At 48.3% G+C, this 19,111-nt stretch overlaps 1 protein-coding gene across 1 annotated transcript in view; it reads left to right on the top strand.

The window, feature by feature from the left end:
- Positions 1-5,454, top strand: part of WHAMM (WASP homolog associated with actin, golgi membranes and microtubules) — a 30,268-nt gene extending 24,814 nt beyond the window's left edge. The window contains exon 10 of the mRNA XM_028706414.2: positions 1,850-5,454. Coding sequence (XP_028562247.2) covers positions 1,850-2,148 — 299 coding nt within the window. The 3' untranslated portion in view covers positions 2,149-5,454. The remainder of the gene's footprint in view (positions 1-1,849) is intronic.
- The last annotated feature ends 13,657 nt before the right edge of the window (positions 5,455-19,111 follow it).

Here is a 19,111-nt window from a genome sequence, read left to right on the forward strand (position 1 = left end):
GTGCTTTTATTTAAAATAATGCATCTCTGGGTTATTTGTGGGGCATAGGAATTTGTTCATTCCCCCCCCCCCAAAATATAGGCCCCCCACAAGTTCTGAGGGACAGTGGACCAGCCCCCTGCTGAAAAAGTTTGCTGACCCCTGATATAGGCCAAAGGGGCTCCCCTTGCCTTCTTAATCCAGCAACAGACATTTCCACATTTAGAAACTTCACTGCCACCGTGAAATTCAAAAGTAACTCTTCCCCCGCCACTCCCTCCTGGCATAGCGCAGGGACTGGCCCTCAAACATGTGAGTTGTAATCAGATGGAAGAAGCAGGCAGTCCGCAGCTAAATTTATAGATGGCACATATGGCAGCTGAACAAATGAGCTCTAAAACGATGTGCTTTTAAACGTGTCGATAGTTATTGCTAAGTTAACTCAGAATCCTTCCCTCCACCCCCTCTTGTTTTTGTTAATGATTTTTCTACCTCTCTTTCTTTGTTGCAGTTGTTTTTAATTAAACGTGAAAAGCTTAGATCTTAAGGGTAGCTTTGTGGTGTGTAGGGGGGCGCATGGGAACAGAAGCCTGCAGAAAAGGAACTTTGTGGGTGGGCGAGGGGGGGCTTCTCCACAGCCACAGGTCCCATGGGAGGTTGCCTGCTTTGTACAGGGAAGATTCCAGGTTCAGTTTCCAGGGGGCAATGAATCGGGTGGTGGCAGTATACCCAGTTTGCATGTAACACTGGTTTGTCTCCAGTGCTGGTCCTACTTGGAGGAGATCCATTAAATCATGGGTAGGCAAACTAAGGCCCAGGGGCCGGATCCGGCCCAATTGCCTTCTAAATCTGGCCCACGGACGGTCCGGGAATCAGCGTGTTTTTACATGAGTAGAATGTGCTTTTATTTAAAATGCATCTCTGGGTTAATAGTAATAATAATAATTTATTTATACCCCGCCCATCTAGCTGGGCTTCCCCAGCCACTCTGGACAGCTTCCAAAAAAATATTAAAATACTTTAATACATCGAACATTAAAAGCTTCCCTAAACAGGGCTGCCTTCAGATGTCTTCTAAAAGTCTGGAAGTTGTTGTTCTCTTTGACATCTGGTGGGAGGGCTTTCCACAGGAGAGTGCCACTACCAAGAAGGCCCTCTGCCTGGTTCCCTGTTGGTGCTGACCTTTAAACCCCTAAACTGCCTCGGTCCAGTATATCTGAAGGAGCGTCTCCACCCCCATCGTTCTACCCAGACACTGAGGTCCAGTGCTGAGGGCCTTCTGGTGGTTCCCTCGCTGCGAGAAGCCAAGGTACAGGGAACCCGGCAGAGGGCCTTCTTGGTAGTGGCGCCCGCCCTGTGGCCTCCCACCAGATGTCAAAGAGAACAACTACCAAACTTTTAGAAGACATCTGAAGGCAGCCCTGTTTAGGGAAGCTTTTAATGTTCGATGTATTGCGGTATTTTAATACAGTGGTACCTCGGGTTAAGTACTTAATTCATTCCGGAGGTCCGTTCTTAACCTGAAACTGTTCTTAACCTGAAGCACCACTTTAGCTAATGGGGCCTCCCGCTGCTGCCGGAGCACGATTTCTGTTCTCATCCTGAAGCAAAATTCTTAACCCAAGGTACTATGGTTAAAGGAGTCTGTAAACTGAAGCGTCTGTAACCTGAAGCGTATGTAACCCGAGGTACCACTGTATTCTGTTGGAAGCCGTCCAGAGTGGCTGGGGAAGCCCAGCCAGATGGGTGGGGTATAAATAATAAATTGTTGCTGTTGTTGTTGTTGTTAATTTCCCTCTCAGCCTGGGAAGGAGAGTGATCTGCCGAACTGCGGCTGACGGTCTTAATTTTGTTTTCCCTCCTGCCACAGGATCCATGGACGAGGTTTTGGCATCGCTGAAGCGCGGCGAAATCCTTCTCCGCAAAGTGGAACCGCCCCGCCAGGCGCCATCTTCCAACTCCTCCCTCAACGACAGCATCCTCGCGGCCATACGGCAGGGGGTTAAGCTGAGGAAAGTGACACAGGAGCCCAAGCTGGACACGGAGAAAGGGCACTCCAGCAGCGAACTGGAGAGGAGCATAAAGGCAGCCATGCAAAGGATCAAGAAAGTGTCTGCCGATTCGGAAGACGACGAAAACGACCACAACAGCGGCGAATGGAATAGTTAACGGGAGCGGGCTTTCGAACTGCGTTCTGGGGTTTCCTTCAGAAGGTTACTGAGGGTTCCCCTTAGAGAAGAAGGTAACTACTGGCGAACAAACTCAGTTCACGCAGCGCAGCAATGAGGTCCACCTGATCTGGCCTGGGCCCTGCATTAACGCCCTGGAACTTGTCCCAGAATCCCTTGCAAGCACACTGGAGTTCTGGGCCAGATAAGTTCATGTAGAAATGTGTCAGTGCATCCCACACACCCCCTGGATTTAGGAAGTTTGAAAAACCATCATGTTTGACTCTGTTCAGGTCAAGCAGTTTACTGACATGGGACATTATGCTTTTATTGAATTTTGCACATTTTAAAGGAAATGTATTGGCCTCTTTTTAGGAAACAGAGGACTCTGTGTTTCCGGTGATTTGCCTACCAAAAAATAACACTTCAGAACTGTTTGTCTGTCTGTTTGTTTTTGAAGAAAAGCTGCCCCCTCGTTTTTGTTGTTGTGCTGAAATCAGCAAAACTTTTATCAAACCCATTTCTGTAAGTTTGCCGGAAACCATCCAGATAGACAATCCAATTCTCAGAATAATAATCAGGTTTGCAGCAGTGACATAGACAGACTGTGAGGATTGGCTTCGTTTGTGGAGAGCCAATAAGGGCTCCCATTGAAATTCTGATAGTGTAGAGTAATTATTTTTTTTGTGTGAAAATCACCACAGTTTCTTTGACTTAATACTCAAACCAATATTTTATGTGGGTGTCACCGTTGTTTGCTAAAAAGGGTATTCCATGCAGTATTTAGTAGAACCTAACTTGGGACAAAAGGGACGTGGGTGGTGCTGTGGGTTAAACCACAGAGCCTAGGACTTGTTGATCAGAAGGTCGGCAGTTCGAATCCCCGCGACGGGGTGAGCTCCCGTCTTTCGGTCCCAGCTCCTGCCAACCTAGCAGTTCAAAAGCACATCAAGTGCAAGTAGATAAATAGGTACCGCTCCAGCGGGAAGGTAAATGGCGTTTCTGGGCACGGCAACCCCAGAGTCGGTCACGACTGAACCAAATGGCCAGGGGTCCCTTTACCTTTTACTAACTTGGACAAAACGCTGCTAATGTTTGTGAAGTTTTATGCAAAGGTTCCTTTTTAATAGTGCCATCATCAGTTAACTAGGAGAGAAGTACCCATCAGTTTGGTGCATTTTATTGGAACCGTGCATGCTGCCTTATACACTCCCAGGATAGCTCAGTTGGTAGAGCAGGAGATGCTTTAAATCACAGGGTCGTAGGTTCTAGCCCCACGTTGGGCAAAAGATTCCTGCATTGCAGGGGGTTGGACTAGATGACCCTCGTGGGTCCCTTCCAACTGTACAATTCCATGATTCTATTCAGAATCAAGCCATTGGCCCCTCTCACTCCGTATTGTCTACACTGACTGGTAGCATCTGCCTAGGATTCCAGACAGGAGTATTTCCCAGTCTACCCTGGAGATGGTGAGAACCCAACCTGCATGCTCAGAGAAGGAAGGGCTGGGTAGAGAACATTTCTGCTCCCCCAATACTATCAGCTTTGGGGTTTCAGTTTAAGGACAGCCTTCCAGGGAACTATGGTGAGCCTAGGCCAGACATAGGCAAACTTGGCCCTCCAGATGTTTTGGGACTACAACTCCCATCATCCCTAGCTAACAGGACCAGTGGTCAGGGATGATGGGAGTTGTAGTCCCAAAACAGTGGGAGGGCCGAGTTTGCCTATGCCTGGCCTGGGCTACTGCCTCCTCTGTTGTCACGGCAACTTTGTGACGTAGGAGGCAAAGATGCTGCGCCTGTGGAAGGAGATGAAATCTGGACCACAGTGTACTTGAGGTTGCTACCAAACTCAGGGACCTTGCACTAGGGGGAGTTAATCACGCATCATTGAAGGTTCCATACCTATTTTTGCATTTGGTTTTGGTTCCAGTGCTCCTCCTACAGGAGAGGGTGAGGCTTTGCGCCGCAAACCATGAGGACAACCAGGCACCCATTTGTGTCATGTGTTTTATTGCACTTTTCAGTTACAAGTGTTATTTCGGTTACTGTCATAATGTCATACCAAAATGGGTTAAGATGACAAATAACTTGCCCACAGCCATTGTTTTCAGTGCTGGGCAGAGATCTGAACTGGAGATATCCAAATTAACTTCAGCTTATAACGAAGTGGGCTTTGTATAACTACATATAAAGCATGTTGCCATATTTCACACTTCTGCACTAAGCAGCATAAGATCTCCAACAAAGTATTCTGGCCATATCTAGTGTGCCAAGCGAGCGAGAAATCTGATTGATTTTGCTATTAAAAAAACAACACCCCCCCCCATATTCTTCATTTTTCTGAAATGTTCTAAACTCTCCACACCCAGGTTTTTCTCTTGTATCTCTGCAGTTTCCCATCTGCTTGCAATTTTCAATTTTAGTGGTCACCAGAAGGCTTAAAACATATCGGGTAGAAGTCAACTAAACTTTACTCAAAGAAGACCCAATGAAATTAAGAGACCTGACTCATTTCAGTGGGTCCTGGCAGAGTAAAACTTAGTTGAATACCACCCTTTCTAATCAACAGTGTTTTTAATGTAATCTAACCCACTTGTTAAAATATGCCAAGATTTAAGCTGTTTTTTGTTAATATCCTGGATTGTTTTTACCACTGTATCTTATAATGTGTACGTCATCAACATCTTCTCTTCTGCATTTCCATCATCTTATCACAGGTTAGGGATAAATGGGAGTCCTGCTCCAAAAAAAACAAACATCTGGAGGGCTGCAGGTTCCCCATCCATGGCATAGCTAGTGACAGGTGAAGAATAGGGAACCTGTAGCTTTCCAGATGTTCTTGGACTAGAACTCCCATTTCCCCCAGCTAGCATGGTCAGTGCCCAGGGACGAGGGGAGTTCCAACATCTGCAGGGCTATCGCTCCCATCCCTGACCCTTGGCCATGCTGGCTGAGATGGACAGGATTTGTGAGTCCCCCAAACAGCTGTAGGGTTCCCTACCTCTACAGTATGCAATGCATCCTTCTCAGGGATCTTAAATGGCCTCATAATGGGTCTGTGTGTGATTAAGTAATATCGGCCATTGAACCTGAAAGGGAGGGTGGAATTCTTCCATTTCTTTTTAGAAGGCAAGGTAAACATTTCTCCCATTCAAGAGCATAATGCTGAATAACCCGCCTAACATGGTATTTAGGTGAGCACTTTATATTTTAAAAAATCCCAAATGTGGCTGCATCCCTATTCATCTGATGTTTTGTCTTACATTCTCCATAATAAAGTGTGCTTTCGGAGGATGCTATGGAAACCCTGGTCTCTGCCTCCTTTCTTGCCAGCCTCAGTTGGGTCCTGCTTCAAGGCTGCTGCCAAGCGAGAGTTGGAGGAAAGAGGAATCTGTCTTCTGCTTCTCGGCCAGAGATGACCAAACACCTTCCCAGAACAGAGACAAGAGCCGCTGGAGTTTGGCTTCATTTGCAGTTTGAGGGGGAAATGCAGCCACTTGTTGACAGTGGACACAGCTTGGGGACAGCCTTGGTTTACAGTTCTGCTTTATCACTTTCTTGTTAGCTTCACGGGCAGGAGTCGCGTAGGTTTTTGGCACATGCGTTTGCCTCTCTGAAGCATAAGCCTTTATTTTAAAGCTGTTTTTCAACATCTGGTATTAAGTCACGGAAAACAGAAAGCAACAATTCCACCGAAGTTCGGATGGGAAGTGATCACAAAAAAGCAGTAGTAGATAGAACTAGCAATTTAACTCCAGCTGAACGTTTCAAAATAGTGTGAGCTTTGCCCACTGAGAGAGGAGGAAAGTGGAATCAGCAATGAAATAGTGTGAGGTTTGGGACTGGCTGCTAGGCCTGAACTTAAGGCACATTCTAGCTATACTGTTTTTGTCTGTGTGTCGAGAAGGGAAGAAAGGTAAAATGGCTCACTTTTTTCTTCTTCCTAAAACATCGCTGTAGAGCAGAGACGCTGAGTTCCTCCCAACATTGGGGGGGGGGCTCAGATCCGTCCCCCCATACAGCAGCATTGGTGCCTATGTAGAGGGATACCTAATGTCACAGCCCACGTCTCCCCAATCCTAATAATCTCATTTCCCAAGATACTTACCGTATTTTTCGCCCTATAGGACGCACCGGCCCATAGGACGCACCTAGCTTTTGGGGGGAGGAAATCAAGGGGGAAAAAATTATTTCCCCCCCAGGTTTGCGCAGCCATCCCCAAGCTAGAAGAGGGAGACGGAGCGCTCCGTCTCCCTCTTCTGCCTTCAGGGACAGCCTCTCTAGCCTCCGTGGGGCAGCGGCTTGCCCCGCTGTCCCCCGAGCTTATGGGGCTGGCGATGGGGAGAAGCAAGCTTGCTTCCCCCCCCCCCCCAGCCTTCAGATCAGGTCGGGGAATAGCGGGGTGGCGGCGCTCCGCCTCCCCACTATATCCCGAGCTTGTGGGCTGCAGGCTGCTGCCCGCAAGCTTTGCGAGCTGGCGGGACCTCCCCTCTCGCTCGCCAGTCTTCAGGGAAAGCCTGCATTCGCCCCATAGGACGCACACACATTTCCCCTTCATTTTTGGAGGGGGAAAAGTGCATCCTATAGGGCGAAAAATACGCTACTAAGTACACACACCAATCTATTATATACTATCATAGCCCTTGTACACATAAAAGCCACTCCCTTAATTTTGGGCATCCCTGTTTGCTTCCAACCTCATGATTTTGCTCCTGACTGTCTTTGACAGAAGAATTCTGGAAGAATATATCTCTGAAGGCAGTGCCGGATTTATGTATAAGCTAAACAAGCTATAGCTTAGGGCCCCACTCTCTTAAAGGAAAAAAACCCTGGATGTACTTTGATAAGATACATATTTTGTTATGTGCAGATGGCTTTAGATACCTATTAGGTCCATAAATTACCACATAGCATATATTCAACTCAAAAAACAGCGACAATTTGTTGTTGACAAAGGACAGCTGGATAAATAAAGGGCCCCATTACCTCCAGTAGCTTAGGTCCTCATCAAACCTAAATCTGGCCCTGTGTGAAGGGCTTGCCTGAAACAGTCTCTGCGTATTCCACAGGTAACCTTGAAACAACTAGGAAGTTCCTAACCCATGGCCATTAACTGAAACAAGCTCACTATCTTTATACGTACAGGCTTCCTGTTCACTTCCTTCACAGAACTGGTCCATAGCTGTCAACTTACAGATTTGAAAATAAGGGACCAGCAGCCTCAAAAATAAGGGATCAACAGCCAAAATAAAGGATTTTCCGAACACAGGTATGTTCAGCTTCTAAGCCCCTCCTAGCCAAAGGCAGAAAGCCCAGCCAGCAGCCAAACGAAGCCTCAAGCGGTGGTTCCCACAGCGCAGCAACCCGGCAAAGGGGATGCAGCAAAGAAAACCACCGTCACCTCTCTGCTGGGAAGCGCTGAGCAAAGGTGAGTCCCCAGGCAACACGGCCGATTTGATCGGCACAAGGCATGCAAGCTCCACCCCCCAGTCCTTGGACTCCTTATTGGGTGAGCAACGCAGACAAGCCACACAGTTGGAGCCTCCCTCCTCCCTGGCCGGCAGGGAGGGAGGGAGGGAGAGGAGCTGCTTCCTATGAAACCCGGGAAATTAAAGGGACATCATCAATAAGGGACAGCAGCAGGACACGGCGCTGGGATAAGGGACTTTCCCGTCGAATAAGGGACGGTCAACAGCTGTGAACTGGTCCCTCCTTCGAAGTGAATGGGAAAAGTTGTGAAGAAGGACTCTGAGCGTGAAAGTAGGGGCGCAGAAGCTCAGGCGCAGGGGCAGAATGTGGCCCTCCATGACTTATCTGGCTCTCAATAATCTCCCCTCAGTGACCCTGCTCCTTCAGCTTCTGCCTGTCTCGAAGGTGTCCCTGAATCAGGGCATTTTTTCAGCCGGAACTGACCGGAACTCTGTTCTGGCACCCATCAGGTGGGCGCCATTGCCATTATAACAGAACAAGGGAGGCATTTAAAGTTCTGGCACTTATTTTTTAAGAAAAATAGCACTGCCCTGAGTGTTTGTAGAAACTAGCCTCCTTTTTAAAGGTAACATTCACATTTGTTTCTGTGTCCCTGCCCACCATTCACTTGTGGCCCTCAGAAGGGAGTGCGGCCTTGAGGCTGGGGGGAAAAATCCCCACTTCTGATCTCGATTCTTGTACAGTGGTACCTCGGGTTAAGTACTTAATTCGTTCTGGAGGTCTGAAACTGTTCTTAACCTGAAGCACCATTTTAGCTAATGGGGCCTCCCGCTGCTGCCGTGCCGCTGGAGCACGATTTCTGTTCTCATCCTGAAGCAAAGTTCTTAACCCGAGATACTATTTCTGGGTTAGCGGAGTCTGTAACCTGAAGTGTCTATAACCCGGGGTACCACTGTACCTACAAATTTTTGGTTACTGCCTTCCATGATTTCTCCTTTCCTCTGGTAGAGTTTACGAACAAAAGCAAATTAAATAAACCAAAGACAGAGTGCCTAATAGAATTTCCTAGAAGAACAGCAGCAAAGATTAATAATGCTGAATTTATAGAAGCTGAGAGATTAAAATAGAACCAGGCAGCATATTAAAATTCACTGCTAGAAAAGGAGTTGGTAATGGCACCACTGGCTTAGGAATGCAGAAACACTGTTGGGGGGAGCGCATCACCCCCAGCACCATTGGGGAGGGGGGTACCATTGTGGCAACCCCCCGGACACGCGCCGCACATGCCCTCACCGCGCTGGGTGCCACACCCCCGCAAGCAGTATGCCATGCCCCCAGGACGCACGCCACTCCTGTGGGATGTGCACCACGCCCCACGGGATGCGCGCCAGCCATGCCCCCGCCTGCTCACCGCCCCTGGTGCCAGAGCATGCAGCTTTGCCGCTGCTTAGAGAGCAACATTATATACCGTATTTTTCACTCTATAAGACGCACTTCCCCCCTCCTAAAAAGTAAGGGGAAATGTGTGTGCATCTTATGGAGCGAATGCAGGCTGCGCAGCTTTTGCTGAAGCCAGGAGAGCAAGAGGGATCGGTGCGCACCGATCCCTCTTGCTCTCCTGGCTTCAGGGACAGCCGCCCGAAGCCTCCTGAGCGCAGTGGGAGCACTGCCCCTGTGCTCAGGAGGCTTCGCGTTACTTCGCTGGAAAGGCACTGTGCAGCTTCTCTGCGCAGCGCCCCTTCAGCGAAGCGGGAAGAGAAACCGAGCCCCTTCCATTTCTCCTCCCGCTTTGCTGGAGAGATGCTGAGGAGAGGGAGAGAATAATTTTTTTCTTGTTCTCCTCTAAAACTAGGTGCGTCTTATGGTCGGGTGCGTCTTATAGAGCAAAAAGTATTTGAGGCCCCACAGAGAGCCTCAACGTCCACAAATAGCAACACCGTAGAGGTCTGGGGCCCTAAGGAAGTTTTATTAGCTTCAACCAGAGCCAGGGCCTTTTCAACACTGGTGGAACGCTCTGCCTCATGAGACCAGGGCCCTGCAGGATCTGATTTCTTTCTGCAGGGCCCTGTAAGACAGAGTTGTTCCGCCTGGCCTTTGGCTTGGAGCCAATTTGATTCCCTCCCCCTCTTTCTTTTTTCATTTTCCTTTCTCCTCCTGTGATGAGGCTGCATTTTAATATTTTAATGTTTCAATATTTTAATGTTGTATTTTAGTCTTGTTTTTAAGTTGTATTCATTCAACTTGTTTTTATTATTGCTTGTTATCCACCCTGAGCCCAACCTTGGCTGGGGAGGGCGAGGTATAAATAAAGATGATGATGCTGCTGCTGATGATTATTATTATTATGTACTGAAGTTCTCACCCTGGGCCAGCAGGGGGATACTGTAGATAGTTATGCAAATGAAGGCTCGAAAGTGACGTTCAGTGATTGGATAGTTTTAGAAAGTTGCTACAGTTACGTTGTTCTGGAGCTCTATATAAGCAGGCTGAGTGAGCCCTTCAGTTCAGTTCTGTCCTGGCCTGTGAATAAACAAGAGCTGTTTGAAGAATCGCTGTGTCGTCTGATATGTTCGCCCACAACCTAACAATTATTATTATTATTATTATTATTATTATTATTATTATTATTATTATCTAGCTCAGTATCGTCTACACTGACTGGCAGCAGCTCTTCAGAGTCTTGGACAAGAGTCTCCTAGCCCTACCTGGATTGAACCTGAAACATTACACATGCAAAACACTGAGCTATGGCTCTTCTCCATAGGAAGTCCTTTTTATTTGGCTTTTTCCTCTTTAGATCTCCAGTGAATGAGCAACAGCATCCATCATAATAATAATACATTGCTAAAAAGTAGGGGGAGGGTCATATCGTTTTGCAGAAAGGCATAATTGAGATGGAGCACACAGGGCAAACTGATGCATTTCCTACCCCTGGAACCCACCAGTGCAAGTACAAAATTAATAGCCGATGAGCTAGCCAACAGAGCAAAGATGTAAAAAGGGGGAATTACTTGGGAGTTGTGGATGAACAGGTGCTTATTTTGTTCCACACCATTAGAGAAAATGCAGCACGTTCCATCTCTCAGTCTCACCACTTCCCTGTGCAAACATCTATCACAGACAAGCTGGAAGTTATAATTAGATAAATGGTGATGATACACATGCTGGGTCTCAGATCGATGCTATTTAAGGACACACACAAAGAGGTCGGTGTGCCAGCCTGAGATCATCCGTGCTTTTGTTTTATTTCATGCATTTCTACCTAGCTTTTTCCAACCTGGAATGGGGCTCCCAAAGCTGCTTACAGAGAAGAGTTCAACCCAGTACAATTCAAGCGACAATAAGAATAATGAAAATTAAAAAGTTAAAAGGGAAGAGTTCAAATTCAAAAGTAAAACAGGAAAAGTAGATGAAACCGCAAGCAAAACATTACAGCTGTGCTGTATTGTCAAATAAAACCCTACAGCAGAGAGGTTCACTCCAATTTTCGCAATTCCTTCCATTGCATACATGGAGCTCTCTGGGTTGCAAAGACACTTCAGTCGAGAATTTTTGCATATGCAATGGAATACGCGGTTGGCGCTGTGGGTAAAAGCCTCAGTGCCTAGGGCTTGCCCATTGAAAGGTCGGCGGTTCGAATCCCTGTGGCGGGGTGCGCTCCCGTTGCTCGGTCCCAGCGCCTGCCAACCTAGCAGTTCGAAAGCACCCCCGGGTGCAAGTAGATAAATAGGGACTGCTTACTGGCGGGAAGGTAAACGGCGTTTCCGTGTGCTGCGCTGGCTCGCCAGATGCAGCTTTGTCACGCTGGCCACGTGACCCGGAAGTGTCTCCGGACAGCGCTGGCCCTCGGCCTCTTGAGTGAGATGGGCGCACAACCCCAGAGTCTGTCAAGACTGGCCCGTATGGGCAGGGGTACCTTTACCTTTACCTTTTTATGCTTTCAAAAAAGTCTAGGTTCAAATTCTTCCCTGAGGTATATACTCAACAGCCCTTTCACTATAGATTCAACTCATCAGATTTACTCCAGATTTACTCTGGCATTTCCCATATAAAGTTTGGGTTAAGATTTGCTTATTTGCCCAGGCATTTAATTTTTTTCCTGAGTAAATTTCTGCTGTGTAGTTTTTATAGTTGCTTTGGTTCATTTGATGATACGTCGTCGTTTATTTGATCATTTGATTGGTTGTTTTTATGTGTTGTATCGGAATTGAGGAAAGGTGGACTATAAAAGCTTTAATTCAGTAATAAATAAAGCATGGGGAACAGAGGTGTATTCCTAAACACTCATTTACTGTTAAATTTGTATCCTGCCCTTCCTCGCAAAGGAGGGCAAACCATGAGGAATAAAAGAATAAAAACCTATTATAAAACAATTCTAATACAGATGCAGATCTCAATTTAAAAGGCTTTTTAGAAGAGGAAGATTTCCAGTAGGCGCCAAAAAGACAGCAGAGATGGCGCCTCTCTAATATTTAGGGGAATGTTTTTCATGTCTAATACTCATTGAGGGAATTCCAAAGGGTGGAAACCATCACACTTAGGGCACGATTCCCGCATTGTGCTGGATGGACCTCCTGGTAAGATCAGTGGTGCCTGGTGCTCATTGACTTGATAGGGCGGAAGGTCTGGAGACCAGCAGCAGGTGGCGCCAGAGCCAACCAATCCCAGTTTTGTTTCCATCCCTGCTGTAACACTGAGACTGAGGATGAGGAAGAAGCTGACAGCCAGAGCCGCCTCCTTGACTGGTTTTAAGTATGAAGACAAGCAAGTGCGGGGCTGGCTGAGAGCTGACTGAGGATGGCCGGGTAGTGCCTCACTTGCTCCAATGGATCAGCCTCCATTGGGTAAGACGGTGTCCTCACCTGCAGAGCGCAGTGATCAATTGGCTATATAAGGGATCAGGCAATCTGGTCCCAAACTGTATGGAAGAAATAATAATAATGATGATAATAATAATAATAATAATAATAATAATAATAATAATAATAGTCAATGACAAACCTAGACAGCATCTTAAAAAGTGGAGGCATCACCTTGCCAACAAAGGTCCGTATAGTTAAAGCTCTGGTTTTCCCAGTAGTGATGTATGGAAGTGAGAGCTGGACCATAAAGAAGGCTGATCGCTGAAGAATTGATGCTTTTGAATTATGGTGCTGGAGGAGACTCTTGAGAGTCCCATGGACTGCAAGAAGATCAAACCTATCCATCCTGAAGTTTTTCTCCCAATATGTATAAAAGTAGTGTTATCAATTTGCCTGCATGTATGGTAATTAAAAATGGGGAATTACGTCTGTCTTAGATGACAAAGAATGTGAATGCGCTTTACGGACCAAGTGCTATGCAAATTATAGCAAGGCTGGCAAGCAGATGGAGTTAATGTGATTTGCTTACATGGATCACTCGTTCCATCGGCCTGCTACTCTCCTTGCCACCCACCCTACCTGTTTCCCTCCACTCTCTGTTTTACACGGTAAACTCCTTGAGGGCCTGGAGACCTGCTCCTCTTGTTAAACCATCAGCAGCAATAATCCACTTTCAGACAACGCATGCAAGCTGTTTGGACAAATGGCGGGCACATTGCCCCCACACCAGGTAAAGGTAAAGGGACCCCTGACCATTAGGTCCAGTCGTGGCCGACTCTGGGGTTGCGGCGCTCATCTCGCTTTATTGGCCGAGGGAGCCGACATACAGCTTCCGGGTCATGTGGCCAGCATGACTAAGCCGCTTCTGGCGGACCAGAGCAGCGCACGGAAACGCCGTTTACCTTCCCGCTGGAGCGGTACCTATTTATCTACTTGCACTTTGATGTGCTTTCAAACTGCTAGGTTGGCAGGAGCAGGGACCGAGCAACGGGAGCTCACCCCGTCACGGGAATTCAAATCGCCGACCTTCTGATTGGCAAGTCCTAGGCTCTGTGGTTTAACCCACAGTGCTACCCGCGTCCCTTCAGTAGGAGAGCCCAATTCACACATCTGCAAAAGAAAACCCCACAAAACTCACTCTCTCTCTCTCTCTCTCTCTCTCTCTCTAACCAACAAGTCAGGAAATGGTACATCTCTGGGAGACCTTTCCTGCTTTTGCCTATGAAGCTGCAGCTGCAGCTTTATCCCAATCAATATTATTAAAGAATGAGTCATTGGAATCCTCCTCCTCCTCGATCTCCGTCTCCATCTCAAGTGCCCAAGAGCTGCAGAGGTGGCGACAGCAATTACACGCCACCCTCTTCTCTTCTCACCTAGCGGAAACTTTCGCTGCCTCTCTCCTGACAAGCCAATTAAAATTAGCATCGAGGTGAGCTGGAGGTGCGGGGCAGGATGGGCGGAGAGGCATTTCCCACAGAGCTATAAATTGACCTAAAGATCGGAGCAGCCCAAGGATTGCTTTTAACATGCTGGCATGCACACTTATGGGGGTTCGTGTCGCAGCAGGAAAACGTAACACAACACGGACTATAGCCACTTCTTTTTAGTATTTGCTATTTATTGGCCACTGCGGATGTTCACAGAGGGGTTTTACCTGTAAGAGAAACAGCGCAGCTGGCTCCCAGGCCTGTTGACTCGGGGACAAGTCCAACGACAACAACAACAACAATTTATTATTTATACCCCGCCCATCCGGCTAGGTTTCCCCAGCCACTCTGGGCGGCTTCCAACAAAAGATTAAAAATACATTAAAACATCAGTCATTAAAAACTTCCCTAAACAGGGCTGCCTTCAGATGTCTTCTAAACGTCAGATAGTTATTTATTTAGTTGATATTTGATGGGAGTGCATTCCACAGGGCGGGTGCCACTACCAAGAAGGCCCTCTGCCTGGTTCCCTGTAACCTTGCTTCACGCAGGGAGGAAACCGCCAGAAGGCCCTCGGCGCTGGACCTCAGTGTCCAGGCTGAATGATGGGGGTGGAAATGCTCCTTCAGATATACTGGGCCAAGGCCATTTAGGGCTTTAAAGGTCAGCACCAACACTTTGAATTGTGCTTGGAAACGTACTGGGAGCCAATGTAGGTCTTGTAAGACTGGTGTTATGTGGTTTCAGTAGCCGCTCCCAGTCACCAGTCTTGCTGCTGCATTCTGGATTAGTGGATACTACAATGCTCAGTAGGGATGCGGGTGGCGCTGTGGGTTAAACCATAGCCCTTGGTGTGTGTGTGTGTGTGTGTGTGTGTGTGTGTGTGTGTGTGAGAGAGAGAGAGAGAGAGAGAGAGAGAGAGAGAGTGTTGTTGTGGGGTTTTCTTTTGCAGATGTGCAAATTGGGCTCTCCTACTGAAGGGACGCGGGTAGCGCTGTGGGTTAAACCACAGAGCCTAGGGCTCGCCGATTAGAAGGTCAGCGGTTCGAATCCCCGCGACGGGGTGAGCTCCTGTTGCTCGGTCCCTGCTCCTGCCAACCTAGCAGTTCAAAAGCAAAGTGCAAGTAGATAAATAGGTACCGCTCTGGCGGTAAGGTAAACAGCGTTTCTGTGTGCTGCTCTGGTTTGCCAGAAGCGGCTTAGTCATGCTGGCCACATGACCCGGAAGCTGTACGCTGGCTCACACCCTGTTCATATCTTTAATGTGCCCTTAAGACAGTATTTGTGAGGAAAGAGACAATGGGGAGGTTTCCCACTTTGACCTTGCAGAGAAATATCTGAGGTCAATTTGTTCAGGACCTTTTCTGTGGGGTTTCTGACATGTGGTTTATATATACAGTTATGAACATTTTTATATATATATATATATATATATATATATATATATATATGTGTGTGTGTGTGTGTGTGTGTGTGTGTGTGTGTGTGTGTGTGACCTTAACATTCTTATAACAACTACTTATTAAATTTATATGCCGTCCATCATCTGAAGAACACTGGGCACTACACAACATAAAAGTACAAAATGAGAACACAAAACAAACAATAAAAACAAGATCAAACCAATAACCCTACCTCCCAGAGTCACAGAGTTCCCAAGAAAGAGGAATTTATTGTTAAACCACTTTAGAAATTGCAGCTTTGTAAAGGTAATAGGGGTATCTTGACAACTCTCAGCACTCTAACAAGCTACAGTTCCCAGAATTATTTGGGGGAAGCCATGGTATAAAAGTGCTTGTAATTTTTAGTGCGACTAGGGTGCAATTGGTTTCACTTAAAAAATTGCATACTGCCAAAGCCTTGCCACATTTTTAGACGTCTATTGCCACTTCACACCTGCCCATCCGAGGTCTAAGACCAGAATGACTATAGCCTATCACATATAAATACCAGTCTACTTAAAATGTGAAGACTGGGGTGCGTACGTGTGATATTCTAAAAATGTGTGTGTGCCCAAATAACACTATTAATACAACTTGGTAACGCAGGTGATGCTGTGGGTAAAAGGGGACGCGGGTGGCGCTGTGGGTAAAAGCCTCAGTGCCCAGGGCTTGCCGATCGAAAGGTCGGCGGTTCGAATCCCCGCGGCGGGGTGCGCTCCCGTTGTTCGGTCCCAGCGCCTGCCAACCTAGCAGTTCGAAAGCACCCCCGGGTGCAAGTAGATAAATAGGGACCACTTACTAGCGGGAAGGTAAACGGCGTTCCGTGTGCGGCTCTGGCTCGCCAGATGCAGCTTGTCACGCTGGCCACGTGACCCGGAAGTGTCTCTGGACAGCGCTGGCCCCCAGCCTCTTGAGTGAGATGGGCGCACAACCCTAGAGTCTGTTAAGACTGGCCCGTACAGGCAGGGGTACCTTTACCTTTACCTTTTTAATAATAATTGGTGTATGTTTGAGAGCACAATTGCATAAAGTGACTTGTTTTCTGCCTTGCTTTCTGTGTAGAATGAAAAAAAAAAGCATTTTGTCAAACTTTCCCAAGCTGTCTTAGTTTTGAGTGGGTGATTTGGTATACTATAATTAGGAGCTCGTTTCGGAAATGTTCCTGTAGGCCACCATCACCGAGTGCTGCCGTATCCATAGCAACAGCGGTTGCCTGGATTCCTCTAAGAAGCTATTCGGTTCTAAAGAGGGAGGGCCTTCGTTCTGACGTTGCTGTTTACATTCCCCCAAAGGCTTTTCCTGCCTCGGAGACAGCCACGCCACAGCTTTGCAGAGGAGAGAACATTATGGCAACAGATGACGTGAAACGGCTTTTTCTCCTACGTTCCCCCTTGGTACCTGGCTAAGTGTGAGCAACATAATTCTGTTTCATGCTGCCTGCTTTGGGATGCTTAGACGCCGAAAGCTCATAAAACAGAATTTGCCAGGGATGAGTCAAGCGGGAACAAGGGCACATCCGCACCATACATTTAAAGCACACTTACGCCACTTTGGGACGCAGATGGCGCTGTGGGTTAAACCACAGAGCCTAGGACTTGCCGATCAGAAGGTCGGCGGTTCAAATCCCCGCGACGGGGTGAGCTCCCGTTGCTCGGTCCCTGCCCCTGCCAACCTAGCAGTTCGAAAGCACGTCAAAGTGCAAGTAGATAAATAGATACCGCTCCGGCGGGAAGGTAAACGGCGTTTCTGTGTGCTGCTCTGGTTTCACCAGAAGCGGCTTAGTCATGCTGGCCACATGACCCAAAAGCCGTACGCCGGCTCCCTTGGCCAATAAAGTGAGATGAGCACTGCAACCCCAGAGTCGGCCATGACTGGACCTAATGGTCAGGGGTCCCTTTACCTTTACGCCACTTTAACAATTCTGCCTTTCAACCCACCCATCCCCATAATTCTGGGAAATATAGTTTCATAGGGAACTCTGGGAGTTCTACCTCTGGAAGGGTAATAGGCATATCTAAGCAATGCTCAGCACCCTTAGCAAAGTACAGCTCCCAGAATTCTGCTGGGGAAGCCATGTCTGTTTATTGCCACTTCTCTAAATCTAACATTGAGTTAGATTTATGGGAACAATTGTGGAAAATGTAATGTGCTGAAGTTCTCACCCTGGGGGATACTGTAGATAGTTTTCACTCAGGTCCACATATGCAAATAAGGAATTGAAAGTGACGTTCAGTGATTGGATAGTTACAGAAAGTTGTTACTGTTGCTTTTGTAGTGGAGCTCTATATAAGCAGGCTGGCTGAGCCCTTCAGTTCAGTTCTGTTCTGGCCTGTGAATAAACAAGAGCTGCTTGAAGAATTGCTGTGTCGTCTGATATGTTCACCCACAACTTAACAGAAAAGTGGATTGAAGTTCGCTGTTTGTCATACACTAAAGGAAAACTACTTGAAGATGATCCATACGTGGTACAGTGGTGCCCCGCAAGACGAACGCCTCGCAAGACGGAAAACCCGCTAGACGAAAGGTTTTTCCGTTTTGGAGACGCTTCGCAAAACGAATTTCCCTATGGGCTTCCTTCGCAAGACGAAAGCCCATAGGGAAATCTCCGGGACAGGGCGTCTTGCCCACTGTCCTCGGACCTCCTCCCGCTGCCAGGCTTCGGAAGGCTGCTCTGAAGCCTGGCGGGGGGCGGAGAGGTTTTTTAAAAACCCCGGGACAGCGGGGGACTTCTCCGCTGTCCGGGGCGATTTAAAAATGCTGCCGGGCGGCAGCGCTGCCGCCCAGCAGCATTTAAAAAAACCCCGGGACAGCGGGGGACTTCTCCTTTGTCCCGAGGTTTTTTAAAATGCTGGCGGGCGGCAGCGAAGGCTTCGCTGCCGCCCGCCAGCATTTTAAATTCGCCCCGGACAGCGGAGAAGTCCCCCGCTGTCCCGAGGTTTTTTAAAATGCTGGCGTCTTCCCCTTTCTCCCCGGACCTCTTTTGAAGCAAGGGGCGGCAACGCGGAGAAGCGATCTTCTCCCCGTTGCTGCCCCTTGCTTCAAAAGAGGGGACAGAGGGAAAGGCGCGCGCCTTCCTCTCTCTCCCCCCGGACCCCTTTTGAAGCAAGGGGCGGCAAAGGGGAGAAGCGATCTCCCCGTTGCCGCCCCCTGCTTCAAAAGAGGGGACAGAGGGAAAGGCGCGCGCTTCCTCTCTCTCCCCGGACCCCTTTTGAAGCAAGGGGTGGCAACGGGGAGAAGCGATCTTCTCCCCGTTGCCGCCCCTTGCTTCAAAAGAGGGGACAGAGGGAAAGGCGCGCGCCTTCTCCTCTCTCCCCGGACCCCTTTTGAAGCAAGGGGCGGCAAAGGGGAGAAGCGATCTTCTCCCCGTTGCCGCCCCTTGCTTCAAAAGAGGGGAAGGCTGGCGGGGGGCGAAAATCTTTGTCCCCCCTGCCTGCCTTCCCGGGAGGGCTTTTAAATCGCCCCGGACAGCGGAGAAGTCCTCCGCTGTCCGGGGCGATTTTAAAATGCTGCCGTGGGGGGGGGGGGAGCAAAGACTTTCGCCCCCCCGGCTTCTGAAGGCTGGCGGGGGGGCGAAAATCTTTGTCCCCCCTGCCTGCCTGCCTGCCTGCCTGCCTGCCTGCCTGCCTTTAAAAGCTCTCCCGGGAGGGCTTTTAAAGGCAGGCAGGCAGGGGGGACAAAGATTTTCGCCCCCCGCCAGCCTTCAGAAGAGGTCTTCTGCACATGCGCAGGTTGCAATTCGCCGCTTCTGCGCATGCGTGTGACATCATTTTGCGCTTCTGTGCATGCGCGAGTGGCGAAACC

Source organism: Podarcis muralis, chromosome 14 (genome assembly GCF_964188315.1).
Source record: "Podarcis muralis chromosome 14, rPodMur119.hap1.1, whole genome shotgun sequence".
NCBI lineage: Eukaryota > Metazoa > Chordata > Lepidosauria > Squamata > Lacertidae > Podarcis > Podarcis muralis.